At 45.1% G+C, this 21,648-nt stretch overlaps 1 protein-coding gene across 2 annotated transcripts in view; it reads right to left on the reverse strand.

The window, feature by feature from the left end:
* Positions 1-6,004, reverse strand: part of Frem3 (FRAS1 related extracellular matrix 3) — a 58,344-nt gene extending 52,340 nt beyond the window's left edge. Inside the window, exon 1 of one of the 2 annotated variants that reach the window (XM_087594529.1) lies at positions 832-6,004. In XM_087594529.1, coding sequence (XP_087450655.1) covers positions 832-5,977 — 5,146 coding nt within the window. In that variant the 5' untranslated portion in view covers positions 5,978-6,004. 2 annotated transcript variants of the gene reach the window in all.
* Between the last annotated feature and the right edge of the window lie 15,644 nt (positions 6,005-21,648).

Genomic DNA, 21,648 nt, shown 5'->3' on the forward strand with positions numbered 1-21,648 from the left:
TAGAAAAGTAGCCAAGACAAACCCTCTCCATGAATGTTACTCTGCGACGACAGTCAGGCTCATGTGTGTTGATGGTGGAGCACTTCATGCATCTCTTATCTCTTTATATCTCCTGGGCAAAACTACCTAAAGAAATATAAAGAGTGGCCCAGGGACCTCTGGTGCCACACAACCTGGAAAAGCAGGGAACTTCTTTCTAGTTCAGCACTGGTATTAACTCCAAATTTAAAAGAAAAATGATTTTAAAATACAGTCCTTTGTACACTTAGGCTGACTTAGTTCTATGCGTTTTTAATAAGTATTTTTCCTACATTGAGATGGGAATTTACAGTGTAGTCCATTCTGGCCTGATATTTGTTACAGACTGGCATCGAACTTGCAATCCCACTACCTCAGCCTCCCGAATGCTGGAACTGCAGGGGTGAACTTTCAGCTTCGGAAGTTACTTTGAATAGTACATTAAAATAGATGACATAATTACTTATATCTCAAATCTAGATGACAATTATCTTAAAAATCTAGACTCTACTAAGAAACTATGACAATTGACATTCCTGACTTCAAAACATGTTATTAAAATAAACATAACCAGATACACCAAAAGCTAAGGTGTAATTACAAGGTTCACTGGTTTTCTGTTAAGTGGCTCTTCTAATGAATAGTTGAAAAAGGACAAGTTCTTTTAATGAGGATTTTTATATTATACTATGTTCTTTTTTTCTTTTCTTTAAAAAAAAATTAGAGTCAGAACCATTTTACAGAGCTCTGAGAGTTCTAACCCACTGAGGAAGATAGACCATAGAGGCACTAGGGAAAAAAGATCTGACTGACCTTGTGTGAAGGTGTGCGTGCTCTCATCTCCAAGGCCAGCATTGACAATGTAGCCATGCTCTGGTCCACTGGTCACTTTATAGGTTAGGAGTCTGTGGGGAGCATCCTGATGGGTTGCTTGTAAATACTTGCTGGTAATGAGGAAACCCACGTGTCCAGTGTGAAGGATCGTCAAGGCCCTGGCTCCCCTGTTGATAGTAATCTGTGGGAGCCTGTCGATAAGGGGGCTTATCTGGATCTGCACCATCTGAGGCACATGTGTCTCCAGGGCAGTGTCTGGGAAGACATAGAAGCCTGCGTGGATGCCATCTGTCACGGTGAAGGAGAAACTGTCTTTGGTTGTCTCACTGCCATCGTGACGATAGAGAATCACATTCTCTGTCAGGTCCTTCTTGGTGAAAGTGGTCACAGGATGGCTACCATTATACAAAATCCTGCCATGGATGGGCACCTGTGTGATGGTAAAAAGAATAAAATCAGCTGGAGTGTCCTCATCCTCCACTGTCAACTGAGAAGGAGTGACCACTATGCTGTCCCCTCTTTGCAGGACTAGTGTTTGGATGGTCAAGGTAGGTTTCTTGTTGTCTTGATCTGTGACGAACAGCCTGAAGACTCTGGACACAGAGCTGTGTCCCCCAGTCACTCTAAGCTCAAAGTGATCCATCTTCCTTTCATCTTTTGAAATACAGACATAGGATATCTTGTTGCTGGCCAGGTGAAGCTGCGTAAAAGAAGCTATGGGTTCCCCGGGCTGGTCAGAGCTTTCCAAGTGGCCTGTCCTAGGAGCTCGTTTGATGCAGTACTGAAGTTGTTCACCAGGGCTGTGGATGGCACTGGTGTTAAACAGATCAGTGGTGAGGGTCACTCTGCTACCTTCTGTCAAGGTGACCCTTTTGCTGACTACCTCAGGGATGATACTGTTTGAGTTGCTAATGGTGATATAGAAATAGTGGTCCCTCAAAGGGTTAACCCCATCAGTCACATCAAATTTGAGAAGGTCAACAGCTTCTCCCTGGCCTGTGTGGGTATAACAGATAAGGTCTCTGTCAATTTCATCCTGGGTGAAGTTCATTCCCACGGTGAGGTTGCTCCTCACGTCTCCTCCTGGCTTCTTCAGTCGTTGCAGAAGCCCCTGCTGAAGCTCAGAGTGGAGAACAAAACTGAGACTCTTGTTATCTGAGTCAGGATCTGTGGCTTTGAGCATGCGATTTGTGATGATCTCCGAGTGTCCAGTTTCTACTTCCAGCCCATCATTGATGGCCAACTGGGGAGCCTCATCATCCACCAAAATGACAACAACGGGCACCTTTTTGTGAGCGCTGTGCCTGCCGTCACTCAGCCAGACCTCAAAGCTGTCCTCCGTGCTCTGTGAGTCATCGTGTTCATAGACAATGGAAGAGGGCTCTTGGATCTCCTGCAAGGTAAAGCTGTGGATGGGCTTGCTGCCTGTGGCCAGCTGCTGTATGATCCGTCCGTGCTGGGGCAGGACCGTGAGTCGGAAGTGCAGCCTCTCTGGTGGGAAGTCAGCATCTACCCCATTGAGCAATGAGGTGTCTATGACCCGGCTCATCCCCTCTAATACCACAAACTCCTGGGTGAAAAGTTCAGGCTGCTCATCATTGGTGGGCAAGATAGTTAGAGGGAGGAGGACATTCGGGGAGAAGTTGACGCCGTCGGAGCAATAGAAGGTGAAGTGATCTGTTCCTGGTTCTACTCCCTTGTGGATACTCTGTACGTAATTGATATGCCCCACTCGGACGTCCTTGATGAAGAAGGCACTGATGGGGCTGCCAGCCTGTGACACTTCTGAACCAGGAGCTGGTGCCAAGTTTTCCAGGTAGCCAGAGGATGTCTGTGCAGTCAGTGTGCAAAGGATTTCATCTTCGGAAGTGTCCACGTCTTCAATGTTGACATGTTGTGGGGTCAAGGGGTTCTTCTCACCTTCATATACAACGAAGGGCTCTCCTACCGAGACCTTGGGGGCCGTGTTGTCCACGGGCAGCACTGTCACTTCCACCAGCACCCTCTCTGGCGTGTTGTCTCCCACGGTCGGGTGACGGGCATCTGTGGAGAGGATGAAGCTGAAAACGTCGCACACCCCTCGGAAGCCGATTTCACCTCCAGTGTGAGCATAGCTTACTGCCCCACCAAGGAGGTCCTCCTGGGTGACTCGTTCTGCTGGCAAACCATTCACCAGAATGATGCCCAGTTTAGGCTTGTCCTCCACAATGAAGGATAGCATCAGATCCTTTCCGCCATGGGTAACACCCACAGTGACCTCAGAAGCTGCATTTTCAAGCACATCTAGAGAAATAGCCAGTACTCGAGTATCTGTGAAAGAGACCCCGGGACTTCTTTTAGCCACAGTGGGCAGCACGGAAACCTGGACAGTGATGGGTATGTGGTGTACTCCATCACTTACCTCTAGGTAGATGACGTCACTGGTAGTCTGGTCTCTGCTGTGCTGGTAAGAGATATTCCCATTGACAACATCGGCTAGCATAAACGATTCACCTGGAACCATATACTTTTTAAAGTACTGCAAGTGTCCATGCTGGGGACCCCAAACTAAAACGAAGAAAAGTTGATCAACATTGGTGTCAGGGTCTGAAACATTGAGTTCGCCTCTGCCAAGAATAAAGCTATGTCCCTCTAAGACAGCAAAGCCTCTAGTGATGACTTTTGGTGGCTGACTGTTCAAAGGCTGCAGGAATAGTGTGAATGTCCCAGGCACACTGCTACCTGCAATGTCTTCTACCTTGTAGGTGAATTGTACAACTCGAGGTACGATACCTAGATTCCTCGGTGGGGGCCGATAAGCAATTTTTTGATGATTGACCTGGGCTTGGGTAAAATGAATGATGGGTCTATTTGGTGAATCGGTGAGCACGATTTCTCCAGCCGGCCCTTGGTGGTTGCTGTCCGTATCTGTTGGTCCTGTCAGGAGAGTATACCACAGGTTCTGGTCATCTGAGTTCTGGCCAATGTACTGGAGGAATTTCTTCTGGAAGGGAGTGAGCTGGTATCCTTGCACAGTCATTTCTAGGGTAGTTTCTGGAGATAGCTGAGGACTCCGCTTCTCTGCTGGCTGGATGCTGATGGTCAGGAGGTGCTGGTTGGAGAGATTTGGTGGGTCATGGTCATCCTGCACACGGAAAGCCAGACGGGCCACTGTCGATGGGCTGTGTGGTCCTAGGTAGAAGAAGAAAAGTCTCCCCTCCGTTATATCTCTCTGTAGCCACTCAGTCACTGCCTTCTCATAAAGGCCCTCCTTTTCCACATAGTACCAGTCACTGCGCAGAGGGGATGAAGGGGCTTCAGCCTGCCTCAGCAGCATCTTGCCTGTGTACTGGTTTGAGCTGTAGGAACCGGGGGTCAGAGCCTCACCCCTTTTTTTCTCTTTTCCTTCCGGGTGTTGGTCTTCCAGCACAAAGAGGATAGCTGAGTCCTCGGAGTCGATATCGGTGGCACATAAGACAAAGGGGGATATCGGGATGGCTTGCCCTTCAGTCACTGAGAGCCCCGTGTTGGTGGTGAGTATTGGTGCCTCATCGTCTACAGGCACGATGGTGATGGGGAAGAGGAAGTCCACCTGGTGGTGCCCATCCTCCATCTCGAGGATGACGTTGTCACTGTAAGAGTCACTGCCATCGTGCTGGTACACCACTCGCCCTGCACTTAGGTCTGCTGGTGTGAAACACTCGCACTCAACTGGTGCCCCACGCACCACCAGCTGCCCGTGTTGCAAACCTCTGACCGCAGCAATTCTTATTTCTTTGGAATTATCACTGACCTGAAAGTTTTGGGCATCGGACAAGGGCCTTGCCTGGCCTTCATAAACGGCAAGTCCTGCACTGTAGCGAGCTGCTGGAGCCAGAGCATTCAAAGACTTCACCACCACCATGAAGACAAAAGGCTCAGAGGTGTCACCATCCTCATCCTCCACTTGCAGTACCAGCTGAAAGATGCGGTCCCCTTCTGAGCTCCCTGTTGGGGGTCGATAGGCAATTTTCAGCTCTCTCAACTCTTTCTGGGTAAAGAAAGAGACTGGAAGGCCCAGAGGGTCATCTGTGTTCACCACAGAACCCTGTCGACCATGGTGTCCGGGTGGAGCCTCAGGGGCATTGAGAATTTTGAAGACTAGGTCGTCAGGGTCTGACTCGCCGTCTTCTGCAGCCAGCGCATCAGGGGTCAGGGCTGTCAGTAGGAACTGTTCAACTTCCACCATCATTGGAGCCGCGAAACTGGGTCTCGGCGCTGTGCTCCTGGCTCCCTTCTGGAGTCTGATCTGAAGCTGGCAGTACTCCTGGGCCAGCACCTTCGCTGACCTAGTATCTCGAGACTCTGGCCCTAGCAGCTCCACCAGCATGGGCACATAGTCCCTGGTGGGTGAGGATGGCGTGGCAGTATGCTGGTAGCGCACCCCAGCCTGGATAAAAGTCTCACAGTCCGCCATATGGCCCCTGGAGAGAGGGGTCCCAGCGGCATCCACCAAGTGCCCATACTTGGGGAGTGGTCCGCCAGGGTGAGGAAGCAAAGTGAGCCTGCACCTGCTGCTGGAGGTGAAGTTTAGCACTCTCCGGTCAATGGCCTGGCTGCAGCCTAGCAGTCTGAACACTTTCAACGGCCTGTTGCACGTTACCAACTGAAGCTTGGGGAAGACTACGTTCACTTGCAGAGTAAAGGGCAGCACCAGCGTGGAATTCCCTGCCTCGTAGCGCAGCTGCAGCTGTATCCGGGTTCTTGTGGCGGTGGGCGAGCCGAAGTGAATGTATTTGACCTGGCGGGCCCCGAAATCACAGGGAAATTGGCGCGGGGAGAGCGCTCCTTGGAGCCGTGGGATGTCCAGCACTGTCACCTCGCACTGGTCGCCTGGCTGCACTTGAATCATCAGATCCCGCAGTGGGTCGAGCCAAACCGAGCGGCCCTGTGGCACTTGGAACCCAGGGTTGGTGATCAGAATACGGGGGTTCTGGTGACTGCCACCATCGAGCGCTCCCCAAGGAGGCAGATAGAGCTCCCCGTGGGACACGTTTTCACTGAGGGGTACCTGTTCTCTCAGTGCACCACAAGTCAGAAGCAGGCAGGCGAGAGCCACTAGCAGCTGCGGGGACATCCCAGAAAGGTTCAGAGAATGCCCAGCCATGGTCCGATGGAATTCTGAGTTAATATACCTGGAGGATGCCCAGTCCAATGGAAGCGGTGTTCCTCTGCGGAAGGGATCCTCTGTTTGGATCCCGCCAGAGCTACGGCTGCAGCAGGTACCAACAAGGGAAGGGCTCTCTCCGTTTTCTGCATTCCGAGTCTCCACCTATGCTGGTGTCAGTGACCACTCAGATGTTCCCTATCGCATCATCGCATCCACACCTAGTGAGCATGCAGGCGCTCGCTCCCCCTCCCCTTCCCAGTGTCTTTATCCCAGTTACCTTGAAATGTCACAGCCTTGGGTTGCTTGCCTCCAACTGTCTTCTCTGGATACCCTTTCCCCTGGGATCCACAAAAGGATTGTCCCTCAGGGCTGGGAAAGCGGAGCGTGACCGCGCCTGGGTGAGAGTTCTGTGCGTGGGAGACACCGCTGGCACGGTTCACCCAGGAGGAATAGTGTCTCTAATAGAGTGCAGAGTCAGAGTCTCTCTTACCCTGACAGGGGTGCTTTTTCTCACAACCCTGGCGGTTTCTTTTCAGGTTCTTTTTTTTTTTTTTTTTTTTTTTTTGAGATGAGGGAACAGGATCTGCCCTCTCCCTCCTTCCCTCCGTGTGTGTGTGTGTGTGTGTGTGTGTGTGTGTGTGCGCGCGCGCGTGTGTGTGTGTGTGTGTTGGGGGGGCGGGGACGGGGACGGGGAGGGGAGGGCAGCTTCAAGGTTTGAGAGTGAGGAAGCAGTAGCTTCCAGGCTGGCGAACTTGAATAGCTTGTAATCTGTTCCCATTGAATAATGGGTCTCACCTAAAGCGATTGGGTGTGCAGGTCAGCTTCCTGTGGCTTTCTTAGAACATAGTTTCCATACCCGGTCAACTCTAGACACGGCTGTTTCCTTTCGTTCCTGTTACTTTCTAGTTAGAAAATAAACAGTAGCCAGGGGTGAGGACGGGGGTGGGGGTGGGGTGGGGGGGAGCACTGCCTAAGAAAACCCACAAATAAATCTCCATGAGTCAGTCCTCACAGGCTTGGAAGCAGGTTTTCAAATGACCGAGTTTCCTCTCTGTGAGGGAAGTGAGTGTCAGGTCCGGACTTGTCTTAATTTCTTAGGGACTGGAAGAATCCAGTCAGTCACTGTGCATGATAATCCAATTCACCTGGTTCCCTTTTCCAGGTCAGGAACTTTTTAGCGACTGAAAATAGATGCATGCAACTCTTGATTAAAAAACATGGCTTCAACTGGGTAATATAAATCTGGGGTTTGTCATCCATAAATTAATCTTTTGATCTTTTTGCAATGTTGAAGATGGTTTGTTCACTTTAGCAGCAGCAGCAACAGCAGCAGCCACTGCTGCCGCCACAGCCAGCACCATGCCACTGTTTTCAAACCAAGAATACCTTATGAGCCTGAGAGTGTTAATCTCTCTAAACAGCCAACCTGTGAAGTGCTGTGGTGTTTGCGGTCTACTAGAGTTGAACCCTACTCCACCTCATCAGCACAGATCTGTTCATATAGCAAAATTTTAAGAGGTGGTACATTTTAAATAATGCACGTTTAAGCCTAAATAAGCCACATTAACTAGCACAGCCAGAAAAATGCTCTTTTAAACATGCATTTTAAAAATTTAAGCACAGCTATAGTTCCATTATGCAAGAGTGAAGCATTCTATTCCAGAAAGTTGCTACCCGCCGTATGTAAAGAATGACCATCATAATCAAATGTTTAAAAGGGTTCTTGTTTGGAGGCAGCGTCTCAATGCTGGCCTCGAATCTGTGATTTCCAGCCTCAGCCTGTGAGTGTTGGTGCTCTAAGCATGCATCATTTTGTCTGATAGAACAGAACTTTGTTTTTAAGTCTAGGTATATTAAATTTGATCAATTGGGCATTTAAGATGAGTCGTTTGGTTCCTGTCTAAGCATTCCTTCCTCTAAGACAATCTTTTGCACACATTCTTTCTCTATTACAGAAGTGGAGATGGAGAGCTCAGATGCCAATTATTAATAAGTTGATGGTTTCTCTCTCTGACCTTCTCTGCTCAGCATTCGCCTTTCTTATCACTTTATATCTGGAAGTGTCCCCCACATCTTACCAGCTTATTTCTCCGATCCCTGACTTGCTCTCTCCTTAGGGCACTAGTCTGGCATTAGACACAGAGACCAAGTTCTTGCTATGGTCATCAGTGGTCTTTATGATTGATGTGGTCACACCTTTCTACTTTCCCTCCTCTCTTCCGGCCACATGACTCTGCCAGCAGTGTCACTAAATTTCATATGCATGCCCATAGCTGTCAATTGGAGTCTGTCTTTCCGGGTAGTCTTAAAGCTCTATGCCAGCAGGGAGAGTGTGGCAGTCACTACAGATGCCTAAGAGCAGAGGAAAGGAAGCAACTGTGAAGTAGTAATGATAGGTCATGAGACTTAGGCATTCACCAGAAGCCAGTGCAACAGGTATAACTTTCCTCCTTTCCCAGAATGCACCAGTTCATTGAAAACTTCTGTCAGCTGTGCTTAGACCTCCCAGACTTGTTTTCTACCCAAGTCTTTGTTACCATTAAACCTTTGTTTCCTCAGAGTAATTTCTTTTATCTCTGTATTTCATCACCTTGAGTTTATCCTTTGAGCCTGAGCTGCATCTCGAATCTATCATTAAGCGGGACAGAAACAGAACAAGATTATAAGGCATATTCTCTGACCATACTTTATAAGCATTTTCTTAATTATTGTGGTGTGAGGGCCCGCCCACTGTGGGTGGTGCTGTCCTAGAGCAGGTACATGGTCCCTGATTATATAAGAAAGCGAACCAAGCAAACCATGATGAGCAAGCCAGGAAGCAGCATTCCTGATTTCATTTCTGACTCAGACTCTTGTCCAGAGTTTCTGCTCTGCTTGAGTCCCTGCCTTGGCTTCTCTTGGTGATGAATTGGAGCATGTGAGCCAAATTGGTTTGGTCAGTGCATTATCCCGGTGTAGACCCCTAACTAGGACAACACTAGGGAAGAGGAGTGTATCACACTGAAACAGAAACAGTCTACTGGATCCTCTTCTTTGACTGGACATTGAACTCACTGTGTTCTTCTAGGTTCTCCCAGTAGGGAGGCAGCTCTGTACTCATGCCCTTGGTGGGCACGTGATGATATTCTGAGGCAGTTTGATGAATGATGATTTGCTCGTTTCTAGTTCCCAAACTATGTTTGATATTGATTCCTATTTGGATGATTAGGTGGGAAGCCAACTCTAGAAGTTTCTTCATACACAGTAATTTATCAGTTTGTTATTAGGTTCACTCCAGACACAGTGGCAAGGGAAATTATCAATGGTGGGTTGGCATGGAGTTATGCTTATTTTTATCAGGATTAATTTCCATGGAGCCAAATTATTAAGCAACTCCAGCCTGACTTATTGAAGACCCTTAGTCAAAGCTAACCATATTTTATTTGATTAGGACTAAAAATGAGATGGATTTTTTCCTATATAAATGACTGGGATGATGGTGGGAAGATTGTCATATATAGTCACATGTGCAAAGAAACTGCCAAGAAGTTATGTTTGAAATATTCCTAGAGCAGCGTGATGGTGAATTCCATGTGTCCACTTGACTGCATCATGGATTCCCTGGTCGGACATTATTTCTGGATGGGACCGGCGTGGGAATGAGTAGACTTGGTAGGGGAATCCTTTCCCCAGTGTGTCAGGGTGTCATCTCATCCTCTGACGTCCTGAAGAGAATGAAAACACAAAGAGGAAGCCACCCTGCCCCATCGGCTTGCTGGTTTGAGCTGAGGCACCTCTTCTTTGCAGCTCTGGCTGTTCCTCCTTCACCGTTCTTCACACGGAGGCTAAACACCAGCTCTCTTGGACCCCTCGCTTGCACAAGGCAGACTATTCAGCTCCCATGATGCAGGGGCCAATGCCTTGTGATAAACCATTTCTTTGGAGAGCAGTGATTACTATATATGGGGAATTAATTAATTTGTTTTAAGTACATTTCAAATACATTTAATAAACCTAGATAAAGTTTACTAAGCAGTTCAGTTTAATAAGAAAACTGAGTTATTTGTTAAAAATTAATGTATAATTGGCATTTCAAAGGCATTTTTAAGAGGCTGATGAATAGCAGCATGAAGATTGCATGAAATTTGTATGTGGATATTGGCGTGCGCTTGTTCTCAGTGAGGACGGGTTCTACTAGGTTTGTCCAGGGTCGCTCCTCTGCTCAGTAGGCAGGGCCTGCCGGACTCTGAACACATGGGACACGCTTCATCATCTCAGGCTCCCTAAGCAGAGGCGTGGGAACTTTGAGATCACTTTTTTTTCCCCCCAGAGCTGGGGACCGAACCCAGGGCCTTGCGCTTGCTAGGCAAGCCCTCTACCACTGAGCTAAATCCCCAACCCCGAGATCACTTTTTAAATATGGCTTAGGAAAGAAACTCATTTTCAAGTTGAAACTAAATGGCATTTGGAATTTGAAGAGCCAGGAAGATGAACATGTGTTATAGGTCTGTGTTTGGAAAATTGGAAGTAGCATTAAATTCAGTTCTTTACAGGGCTAGATAGGTAATGTAAGCCATGGTAGCAGGGAATGAAGGAACGCGACGTCTCAGACTTTACTAGGTGAGCGTAAAGTGTACGCTTTGCACCTAAGGCATGATTTCTGTACATGTGGGTTGAATGTTGTGTCATAGTAAGCCTTTTGTCTTCTAAAAGATATTTTGGAAGAGGATGCGTATCTGAGGACTATATACCCTCCCAGGTTGATGACACTATGGGCTAGGGGAAAAAGCTTTCATATACATTTTATTTCATATCTAATGAAAATCATAAATTATCTTTAGTATAAAGCTGTGTGTATCGCAAAGTAGGGAAGGCAGAGAAGCACTTAGTCCTGTCATTGTTGAGGTGTGATGCTGCAGGAATGCCGTGGTGTGGGATAAGCTCTGGATGATGTGGATTCATCCTAAGTGTTACATGCAGGTTGTCTGTCTACAACAATACCCGCTGAGTGCCGTATTACTCTATTGTAGGGGATTGTGGGGAAAATGGTAGGGCATTTTAGGGAAAGCTAAGAGGGAGGAAGGGAAATAGATGCATATATAAAGGATCAGAAGCAATGGAAAGGAAGAACAAGTTCACGGGGAGAGAGAGGATGAAGGACCCGGAACAGAACAGCCAGAGGGAGGAGTTCAGCAAGTGGTACAGGAGGGTCCTGGGCCTGGGCCTCCAGGCTGTCTGACGTCCATTGCTTCCTTGCTCACTGATTCCATTTAAAATTTTCTGCTTGTTACCTAGGGCCAAATACTTAGTAGGTGCTTATAAGTGCTTTTACTTATTTTTTTAAAGTAAATAATTCTAAGTGTGTCTCCTGTATACATTGTATGTAATTATGCTGTCATACTGGACATAATTATCTGCTGTTTTATTTGTAGATCTTATATTTTCTGGAGGAATAGGGTTTTCAATTTGAGGATTTTGCCTATTTAAAAATTCTTTCTTTTTTTTTTTGATTCTTTTTTTTTTATTATTATTTTTTTTTTTATAAAAATTCTTTCTTTCCCCTACATTTTATTTATTTGGTGTGTGTATGTGTGCATGCCTGTGTATGTGTGTGTGTATATGTGTGTATTTTGTGTGTACATATGTATGCATGTGTGTATGTGTGTATGTATGTGTATACATGTATGTATTATTATGCATGTGCATGTATGTGTATGTATATATGTGTATGCATGTACGTGTATATATGTGTATGCATATATATGTATATGTGTATGTATGTGTGTGTGTATACATATAAGCACAAGCACTGAAGTGCTATAGTGCTCTTGTCGTGGTCAGAAGATAACTTGCTGGAGTCAGTTCTCTCCTTCCTCAAGTGGTGCAGGGTGTGGAGGGCCTGAGGATCAAACTGAGGTCTTCAGGCTTGGAGGCATGCGCCCTTACCCACTGGTCTTCACTATGCTATTTAGAATGATCTAGATGGCTTTTGTGTCAACTGGAAATTGTGAGTTTTGGCAATCCCAAACAGCTGCGGTGGGAGTGGAGCGAGCCCTCCAGTTGTTGTCATTGCCCGTTACTGCCACCAGAGCAGCTGGTTTCTAGTTATGTGACCTGCTTATTCAAACTGTCTGTTGAAGCAGGTCATGAATAGCCACTTTGGTCTTCTCAGTGCATACATTGTTTTCAATTCTATTTTTCTTGATATCTTGTTATCAAGGTGTTTACAGAGCTCAGTCCCGTTGCTTTTGCATGCACACTTTAAACTATCAGCTGTGAATTAAGATGCAGTCGGCAGTCGCATAGTGATTTGAATTTGCGAGCTAGGTTTGTAAACAGAAAGAATTGGATGGCATTCTCAGGCTTGGCAGAGCTAGAGAGCTTCCTAGCACATAAAAAGTCCCAGGGGACCCACAATACACACTGGTGAGCAGTTGCAGAAATGAGTTTGATGAAATAATCTGGTTTGGGAGTACAAATATTTTTGTTGTCTTAGAAGTTTGACTACAACCCTCTCTCAACTGTGATATAACCAATGACATGTCAGGAATATTTCATGTCTGGCAGGGTTAGATCCCCTTGAAAGGAGAGCTTTGTACTATTACCAGGATTTTCATCCATGCCTGTGGGTTTACACTGTGTTCCCAGCTATGAAAAGCCCTGCTGTCCTGCAGCTTCAAGCAAAGCCCAGTCTACCCACCCACATGTACCCATGTCCCCCGTTGTCACCAACAGCAGGCACGGGGGATTGGATTCCATCCTTCGATATTGAGGATGTCTGTGCTTCCAGATTAAGTCATTTTATACAACTATTGAAAAGCAGCTCTCCTGCTATTCTTGTCTCATTGGAAATGCCTGGAAATTTCCTGAAATGCCTAGGAAAGCTGTAAAGACATAGCTCTCATCTATAACCATATTTCTGCCTGAGTCGGAATTCCTATGTCTGTGACATCAACGTAGACTGAAGAAGGAAGCTGGATTCTGAGCAGGTGCGATGTGCTGCAACTTAAATGCTAACGGACTGAGGCTCCTGTAGCTGTCCTTGGTGAGGCTTGCTATTCCTGCTGATGACCATGGAAGAGATCTGGTCATATGAGGGCCTGGACTCTGTGGTAGCCATGATCCCATGGGAAAGAGTCATACTTGTGCCCAAACTCGAGACTGCAAGCGTCTTGCCACAGTGGTGAGTGCTGGGATTACCAGCATGTGCCACCAGGCCCAGATGAATGCATTTAAGAGGCCTGGGTTTGCAGAAATATGTAGTGAATTAATTAAATATGTAGTGTATTATAATTAATAGATTATAAGGAATTTTAATGTAATCTAAAATAAAACAAGTCTCCCTATTGGATTTTAAATGTTACTACTAGGAATGGAGGATCCAAGCATTCATACTGTAACAGTGAATCTACATTCTAAGAGACACGATTTACAAAATTCGACGAAGTTCCTTTTTTTATGTTTAATCTGCAGAAGAGACTTTCTGGTGACTGCCAAGCCCATTCTCCACCCCTGGGCATTCCACTGACCAATTTGCCCAACTTTCTTGGTAGTGAGATGTGAACACGTGACTTGGCTCATGGAGTGGAAATGATCCACCATTTCCTCAGGGGAAGTCACAGAGACCCCTCACATGTGATGTCCCATGTTCTCACATTAATCTCGAGTGTAGAGTCACATGACTGCTCAAGGGGCTGAAAATGAGTGACAGTTACTCAATAGCCATAAACAAAGCATTTCTACTACCTCCTCTAAGACTTGGGACATTGGGAAAGAGGGGTTGAACAGAATGTAAGGGCCAACAAGAAGGTAGGAAGAAGGGCTATGTAATACCACAATCCCAGCGTGATCAGCCATTTCAGTCACGAGCACAATGTAATCACTCGTGCCTACTGAATCAGCACAAGAATGGGCCCTTCAAAGGCAGCCATGTATGGGGGCTGGCTTCAGAGGCCTGCCCTCAACTATTGAACTAGTGGCCACTGACAGATTCCAGGAAATGGAGAGTCACTGCCAGCAGTCGTGGAGCCACTGGTGACCCAACTAGGCTCCAAAAGCATGGGTACACGGAAGAACCTGGTTAAACCCATTGGGTCTTCAAACAGAACTCAACAAAACCACATAAATATGCAAAAGGGGTTTGTTGAGTGGAGAAAGGGATTGATAGAGGTGGGACAGAAGCCAGGGAGGGTGTGGCGACAATGATCAGAATGCTGGCAACATGTATCCAGGTATAAAAAGGCTGAAGATCAATAATTATACAGATAGAAGGGATATTATTGAGTTGTCAAAAATAGTCTATATTCTTAGTGTGTTGCATATTTCTCTTTACTTTTCTGTTAAAGTTGGTCAGAGTAGCCATCCTAGGAAGACCATCTTTTTATTAGTTTAATAGCCTTAAGAATGATTTACCTTGGGAAAATATTTTATACCTAAAAATGTAATATAAGAGAGGTGGGAAGTGTAAGTTGGAGAAAAACTTGGCTACCTTCTAAGATAAATTGGCTTAATGTTTTTTTTAGTAATTCTAATACATACATACATACATACATACATACATACATACACACACACACACACATACACACACACACACACACACACACACACACACACACACACACGTATATTTGGGTTGCTTGTAATGCCCTTCAAAGCTCTATGAGGGCAATTTCTCTGAGTCATTCTCAAATAGGGACAGTTTTTCCTTGTAGGAGACATTTCTGGCTGTCACACTGAAGGGGTGGGGCCGTAGCCTGCTGGGACTTTGTGGTGAATCAGTACTCCGCAATGCCCAGCAGGGCTTCCTGTGGTGAAGATGACTCTAGTTCAAATGTCAGTAGTGCTGCGGTGGAGAAACCCTGGTTTAGAAAACAGAGTAGATGAAAAAAAGAATCTATCCACATTTCTGAACATCCTTTGTTCCCTTTCAATTCTGCCATGAGGCCATTACCGGAATTCCCAAAGCACAAGAGTGAAGGGAGGAATGAGGGCAGTTCTGCTCCCTTTCATGCTGAATGGTATTTCAGAAAGAAATTTTGCTTGGCCTCTCTTCCTGAAGAATCTTTGTCAACTAGGAAGGAACAGAGTCGATGTGACAACCCAGGGACAGGCTGCCTATCGGAGCTGTCGCTAGTGATCTGTAAGCTGTTGTTGCCGAGGTACCTGCTCAACGGCTGCTGGAATCTAAAAAGAAGGGGACTGGAGAGATGGCTCAGAGATTAAGAGCACGTACTGTCATTCAGGAGCACGCTATTGTGATTCCCAGAGCCCCTGTCATGTAGAACACAACCACATGAAACTCTGGCTTCAAGGGGGATCCAACACACCTTTGGTCCTAATGGGCACCCATACTCATGTGCACATACCTGCACATAGACATGTACCCATGCAAATGATTGAAAATAGTGAACATAAAGGTAAAATAAAAATAAGTCTCTTATGGTCTTTACCCAGAAGAAGCCAAGGTCTACCTTTGCTGGAAAGAGTCCCCTCATCCCAAGACTCTAGGAAGAAGTTACGCTCTAAGCAAAGCCTGAAAACCAGCATAGGATTGTACACTCTGAAGTCATCGGTGTTTGTGGGTCACAGGTGTACAGTAGGTGAGAATAGATTTAGGGGGTGTCTTTCGGGTTTTCAGCTGTTATTTATGCTCAGGGTTGGGATAAACATTCCGGTGACCACCTCTCTCATGATGGTGCTGGTCGATTCTACCATGAGAGAATGCAGATGCTGATGTTTGAGAAGAGTAGGAGTCTGCCAACAGGGCTGCCTCAACAGCTCCCGGACCTGCTCTCACCCGTTATTCACCTCTCGTCTTCCCAGAAAGCCATTTACTATCCCTCAACCATGTTCACCCACAAAAGCAGTTTCTTTGGGGTTAGGGAGATATCTCAGTGGTTGAGAGCACTTCCTGCTCTTACAGAGGATCTGAATTCAGTTCCCGGCACTGATGTCAGAGATGGCCCACGACTGTCTGTAACTTCATCTCTGCGGGGGATCTGATGACCTTTTCTGGTCTCCATGGACACTGCATTCATGTTCACAAACCTATACATAAACACACGCTTATAGATGAGATTAAAAAAAAACAAATAAACAAAGAAAACCAATTTCAGGCCTGTCTTATTGCGCTCTCTCTCTCTCTCTCTCTCTCTCTCTCTCTCTCTCTCTCTCTCTCTCTCTCTCTCTCTCTCTCTTCAGTTCATGGCACAACCCTGTTGAGCTGACAGCATGTATTGTGTTGTTTTCTTCATTGTTTATTTTTTGGTTATTTTAAAAATTTAACTTTCATTTTTAACATTATGCCATAACTGTTTTTGCATGCATGTATATCTGTGAGCCCCTGTGTGGCTGGTGCCTGTGGAGCCCAGAAGAGGGTGTTGGGTTATTCAGAACGAGAGTAGCAGAAAGCTGTGAGCCTCCATGTGGGTGTTAAAAATCAAACCTGGGACCTCTGGAAGAGCCACTGCTCCCAACCACTGAGCTATCTCTCAAGGCCATGGTGTTTTGTTACAGCAACAAAATCTCTACCTAAGCCACCCTGGAAAGAAGAACTCATTTTGACTTTATAATAACTCGAAGACATGGATTCTACCTGTATTCTATTTTTTTCAGATGAGTAAGCCTAAAATAAGAAATATGTGGGCTGGAGAGATGGCTCAGAGGTTAGGAGTACCAACTGCTCTTCCTGAGGTCCTGAGTTCAAATCCCAGCAACCACATGGTGGCTCACAGCCATCTGTAATGGGATCTGATGCCCTCTTCTGGTGTGTCTGAAGACAGCTACAGTGTACTCATATACAATAAATAAAATCTTAAAAAATTAAAAAAAAAGAAATATGTAAGTTTCCCTCAGGTTGAATGAGCAGCGAGTAGCAGAGTCAGGTTTAGCATAAGCCACCCCACTGTGGTATCAGCCTTTGCCTGTGTTCATGCTGCTGTGGTTTGTGGGACAGAACTTACTCAGATCAGGTGATAATAAAGATTGGTTGGTTGGATGAAATGGTCCCATGTAACTTCAGGCTTTTCTACTCATGCCTCAGTTACCAAATACTGACTCTGAGACGATTATTTATAAATGAATGCCTAGGCCACAGGCTTAGGATCGTTTCTCAAGTAGCTCAAAAACTTATAGAATATTCTGTGTGTCACATGGCTGGTTACCTCTCCTCAGTTCCACATATCTGTCTCCTCAGAGTCACCCTGATAAATTTGGCCATGCCAACTGACTCTCAGAGTTCATTTCTCTTTATGGAAAATCCTTCCTTCTGTTTCTTGCCTTTTGCTGATAGGCCATCAGGTTTTTATTGACAGATGATCTTCCACACAGTGAACAAGAGATTCCCTCTACAGCCCTGAGCACATGGAAACAAAGGGTGGGCATCTCCCCAGCTGTTCGGACCAAGCATTTCACTTCTGGACAATCAATTATATAGACAGCAACTTGCTCTTTGGAGAATGTGAATATAACCTCAGTATGTAGGCCAAGCAATTAATTTTCTGTATAAAGGGAAACAATTTAATATTGGTCAACAGAGTAGTTCTACTCTCCAGGAAACCAACTCAAGTCTCCGAGAAACAAGTTCAACAAGACTGAATCAAGGAGTGCCAGTTAGTTCATATTGTATATCACCAACATTCATTAATTCAACCAATATTTATTATAGACCACAGAGTTCAATAGTAATTTTGTTGATGTTCAGTGATCAAATACAGCTCTCTATTGGAAGCACAATATGAAAATTAAGTTTTAAAAGAATAAATATAACATGTGTAAAATTTTCTGAGGAGGCTGCTGAGCCCTCATGAAGAACTCTAGTTCTGACTGGGCACAAGAGGAAAAGTCTCTGAGCATTCCTACACATGGCTTAGGGAGCGGAAGATGCTCACTTCAGAAAGAAAGAGCAGCCTGTGTAAAGGGATGCACCTTTCCTAAGCCGGCCAGGTCAACTGGATATTAAAAACACTCTTGTTCATTTGAGACAAGGTTTCACCGTGTTTCTCGGGACCACTTTGCACTCAAGATCTTCCTGCCTCTGCTGGGCTTGCAGGCTCATGACACCATGCCAAGCTAAATGTTAAAGCTGTAACCTTGTTTTCTGTAACTCGAATTGAGCATGTGTGTGACTGTGTCTGTGCACAGCATGTGCAAACTGACATCCTTCCCCTCAGTGTCTACCAGAGAACTCTGCACACACATCTGAGGTCAATTCATAAAAACTCGGTTCTTCTGGATCCCAAAGACAGCTCTTATTGAAATGACAAGGACAGTACATTATTTATCTCTAGTGTCACTACTCCACCAAGTGCTGCTGAGGTATCAGGAATATAATTGGAGGTGCCACATGCATGAGTCAATATGGCAAATTTGGGGATGACTACAGATCCGAATTACCATACCGTAACAACGCAGTAAAATATTAACAATGAAATGGAAATATTAAATTCAAGCAGATCCAAAGAAAGTCTCTGAACCATGAAGAGAAGATGCCCATGTTGGGTAGAGCTTCAGGTTTAAAGAGAAGCTTCAAGGGCAGTCTACAGACACAGTGACAATGGAAGTGATGATCGTGACACTCGTTACACTCAGAGAGCAATGTACTAGAGCCATATCAGGGAATCAGAGTTCCTCTGAGGCAGTGTTTCTGACAGGCTGTGAAAAGCCATGGAGTCATTAAAAATGTGGAGAAATTAAATCATTTATACACCCACTGTTAAGGATCAATGATGGTAACATTTGTTTTAGATTTAAGACAGTAGTCAGCGTAGAAAGCTCCTTGGTTTGATGTGCAGCCCTTCTTCCTGTCAGGAGAAAGCAGTATCTGCACGCTGGTTTATATCTCTGATGATGTGAAACCTTGGCCCTCCGTGTATTGCATTCAAAGCTGCAGCAGACTTTTGTGCTTTCAGCTTTCAGGCAAATCAATTTAGCGTCTTCCCACTAAGTCTTTTTCCTGTTTGCTTTCAGACAATGCTTTACTCTGTGGCCCTGGTTGGCCTGGAAGTCACTGGGCTTGAACTCACACAGATCTGCCTGCCTTTGCCTCACCTGTATTGGGATTTAAGGCAGCTGACACTATGCCTGGCCATTTTTCTCATCTTGAAAATTAATTTCATATAGTATTATAAGTAGATTCTGTATGTATTTGATGCAAGTTATAATTTAACATATAGTCTATGAAATGCATGCTTTCTCCAACCTCAGTTTCTGAGGTATGCATTCTATTTTCCAAGAGGCAAATATAATTTGTTATGTAATTTCTAGGGAAAATTGATGTACTTTAACATTGTCTGAATTTCATTTTTTTCTCAGTATGAACAAGGTGGAATATTCTCATTGGTCATTTGCTATTCTGTTCTGTTAACTGTCTTTTTAAAAATCCTGTTGGATTTTTTGGCATTTTCCCTTTGGGTATTAGGAACTCTTAAAGCAACTGGATATAACTTTGTTTTCTGAGCTGCTTTTCTGTGTCCTTACCTTTTCATCGTTTTGTCTTTATTGCCTTTCTTCTGAAGATTAATTTGGGGTGTATCTGTACACACTCTCTGTGAGAGTGTAGGCTCAGATGCATGCATGCTCCTGTGCACCCACACAGAGGACAGAAGGGGAAACAGGCACCTCCTTCCTTCTCTCTCCACCGATCTCTTTGAGGAAAGGTCTTTCCTGGAAGTGGGCTCGCTCCCACTTTCTCAGCGAGTCTGGAAGCCAGCAAGTCACAGTGGTCCTTCTGCTTTGTGTCTCTCAGAGCTGGGCTTACAGACATTTGTGGGGTCACTGGGCTTACTATATGGGTACTGGGATTTGAACTGTGATCCCCATGACTGCGGGTCACTCTCAACCCCTGATGGTAGAAGACCACGTCTGTCAGGCTAAGCCTCCCTGTACACTTGGAGATCCATTTGGGCCTGTGCTTCTTTCAGTTTTTCCTGCGTCTGCGTCACCATTTCACGCATGCTGCTCTTTTATCTACAGCATCTTTATAGACCATGTTAATATCTAGAAGTATGACAACCCGTTATAATTTAAGTTGTTCCTTCTTGTTTATAGTTCACATGAATTTCATAATTACTTTGCTCGCATCCCCAGTGAATCATGTTGCTGTTTCCTGTTGATTACGTTCAGCTCCTAAACCGAGTTTAAGGCTGCTGCATAGCCCAGGCTAGCCTTGAATGTTCAGGCTTTCTGCTTCAGCCTCCTGAGTGCTAGGGTTGTAGGCATATGTGGTGTAATAACTATTACTGAATACACAGTATCTTTTTATATTGTATCCTTTAACATTAGTTTTGCATGTTAATGCCCCCAATCCCCAGTGGCATGTTGACTTAATAGTTGAGAATTTTCTTAGGTAAATCTTTTAAACGTTCCAGTTGTATAATGGTGATTTCGACACAATCTTAATTTTTCTCTCCATCTTTTTTTGCTGATCACATTTTACTCACTGTGTTGGTTTCATGAATATTAGTGATGGCAGAGCTCCTTGTCTTGTTCCTAATTTTAGTTGGGTGGTGTGATGCCTAATCTTGGCTGTCAACTTGATAGACCTAAGAAGAGGGTACATCAACTGAAAAATTCTTTCAACAGTTTGGCTCATTGCCTGATGTCTGTGGGGACACTCTCTTGATTCATAATTGATGCAGGATTGCCCAGAACACCGTGACAGTACTGTCCCTAGGCAAGTGGGTCTGACCTATATAAGAAATGGAGAATGTGAGTCTGGGAACAAGGTTCTAAGCAATGATCCTCCATGGTTTTGCTTCAAGCTCCTACCTCGAGTTCATATGGTGTTGTTGCTGGTGATGAACTGTAAAGTGTAAGAAATAAGTCTCGACTTCCTCACGCTATGTTTGGTCACACTGTTTGCTGCTGAGACAGAGAAACAGCCGAGACGAGATCCTTCCAGTTGTTTTCCTACTCTCAGTAGGCTCACTGACGTTGCAATGCCCATTTCAGCCATTTAAAAACCTATATATTTTTGCTTTTTAAAAAGGGCGCTATTATTGAATTTATCAAGTCATTCTCTAGTGTCCTGAGATAATGATGAGATTTTTTTTTTTTTGGAGCAGCTACAGTACTATGATAAATTATTCCATTTACTGGAAAGAGTTTTCCGGTAAATTCTGGGTGACTTGGTAATATTTTAAGATTTTTGTCTCAAAAGGTAAGTATGGTATTTATTTTTATTATGTCATCTATTGCTGAGACGCCATGCCCTTCAGAAACAGGGCCTGGAGACCTCTGAGATGGAATCGCCCCGAGTTCCTGCTCCCTGAAGGTAAAATGCAAGCTTCCAAGGGAGGGAGGTAACCAACAGTCCTACCCAGCTATGACCTCCATGGTTTAAACTACGTCAACAACCAGCGTGATGTGATAACCCTAAGGGCGCAGCTGTGGCACTGGGCATAACTTTGGCAATAACCAACAGCTATCTAGTTGGGCTCTAGTTGAGCCACTCAAGAGGGAAACCATGACTTGTACCTGAAACCTTGATAACCACCCAGTGGCAGTGAAGTCATGGAGCTTGGAGAAGACCTTACAACCATCACTTTACTACTGCATGTTAATTATTCCTAACTACATGCTAAAGATCTGCCCTTCAATCCACAGGTAAAGGTGGTCTTCAACCCTCATTGTAGAAACTTCTTTTTGCAATAGAGACCACTACAGAAAACCACAACCAATCAAAATGC

Source organism: Rattus norvegicus, chromosome 19 (assembly GCF_021556685.1).
Source record: "Rattus norvegicus strain SHRSP/BbbUtx chromosome 19, alternate assembly SHRSP_T2T, whole genome shotgun sequence".
Classification (NCBI taxonomy): Eukaryota; Metazoa; Chordata; class Mammalia; order Rodentia; family Muridae; genus Rattus; species Rattus norvegicus.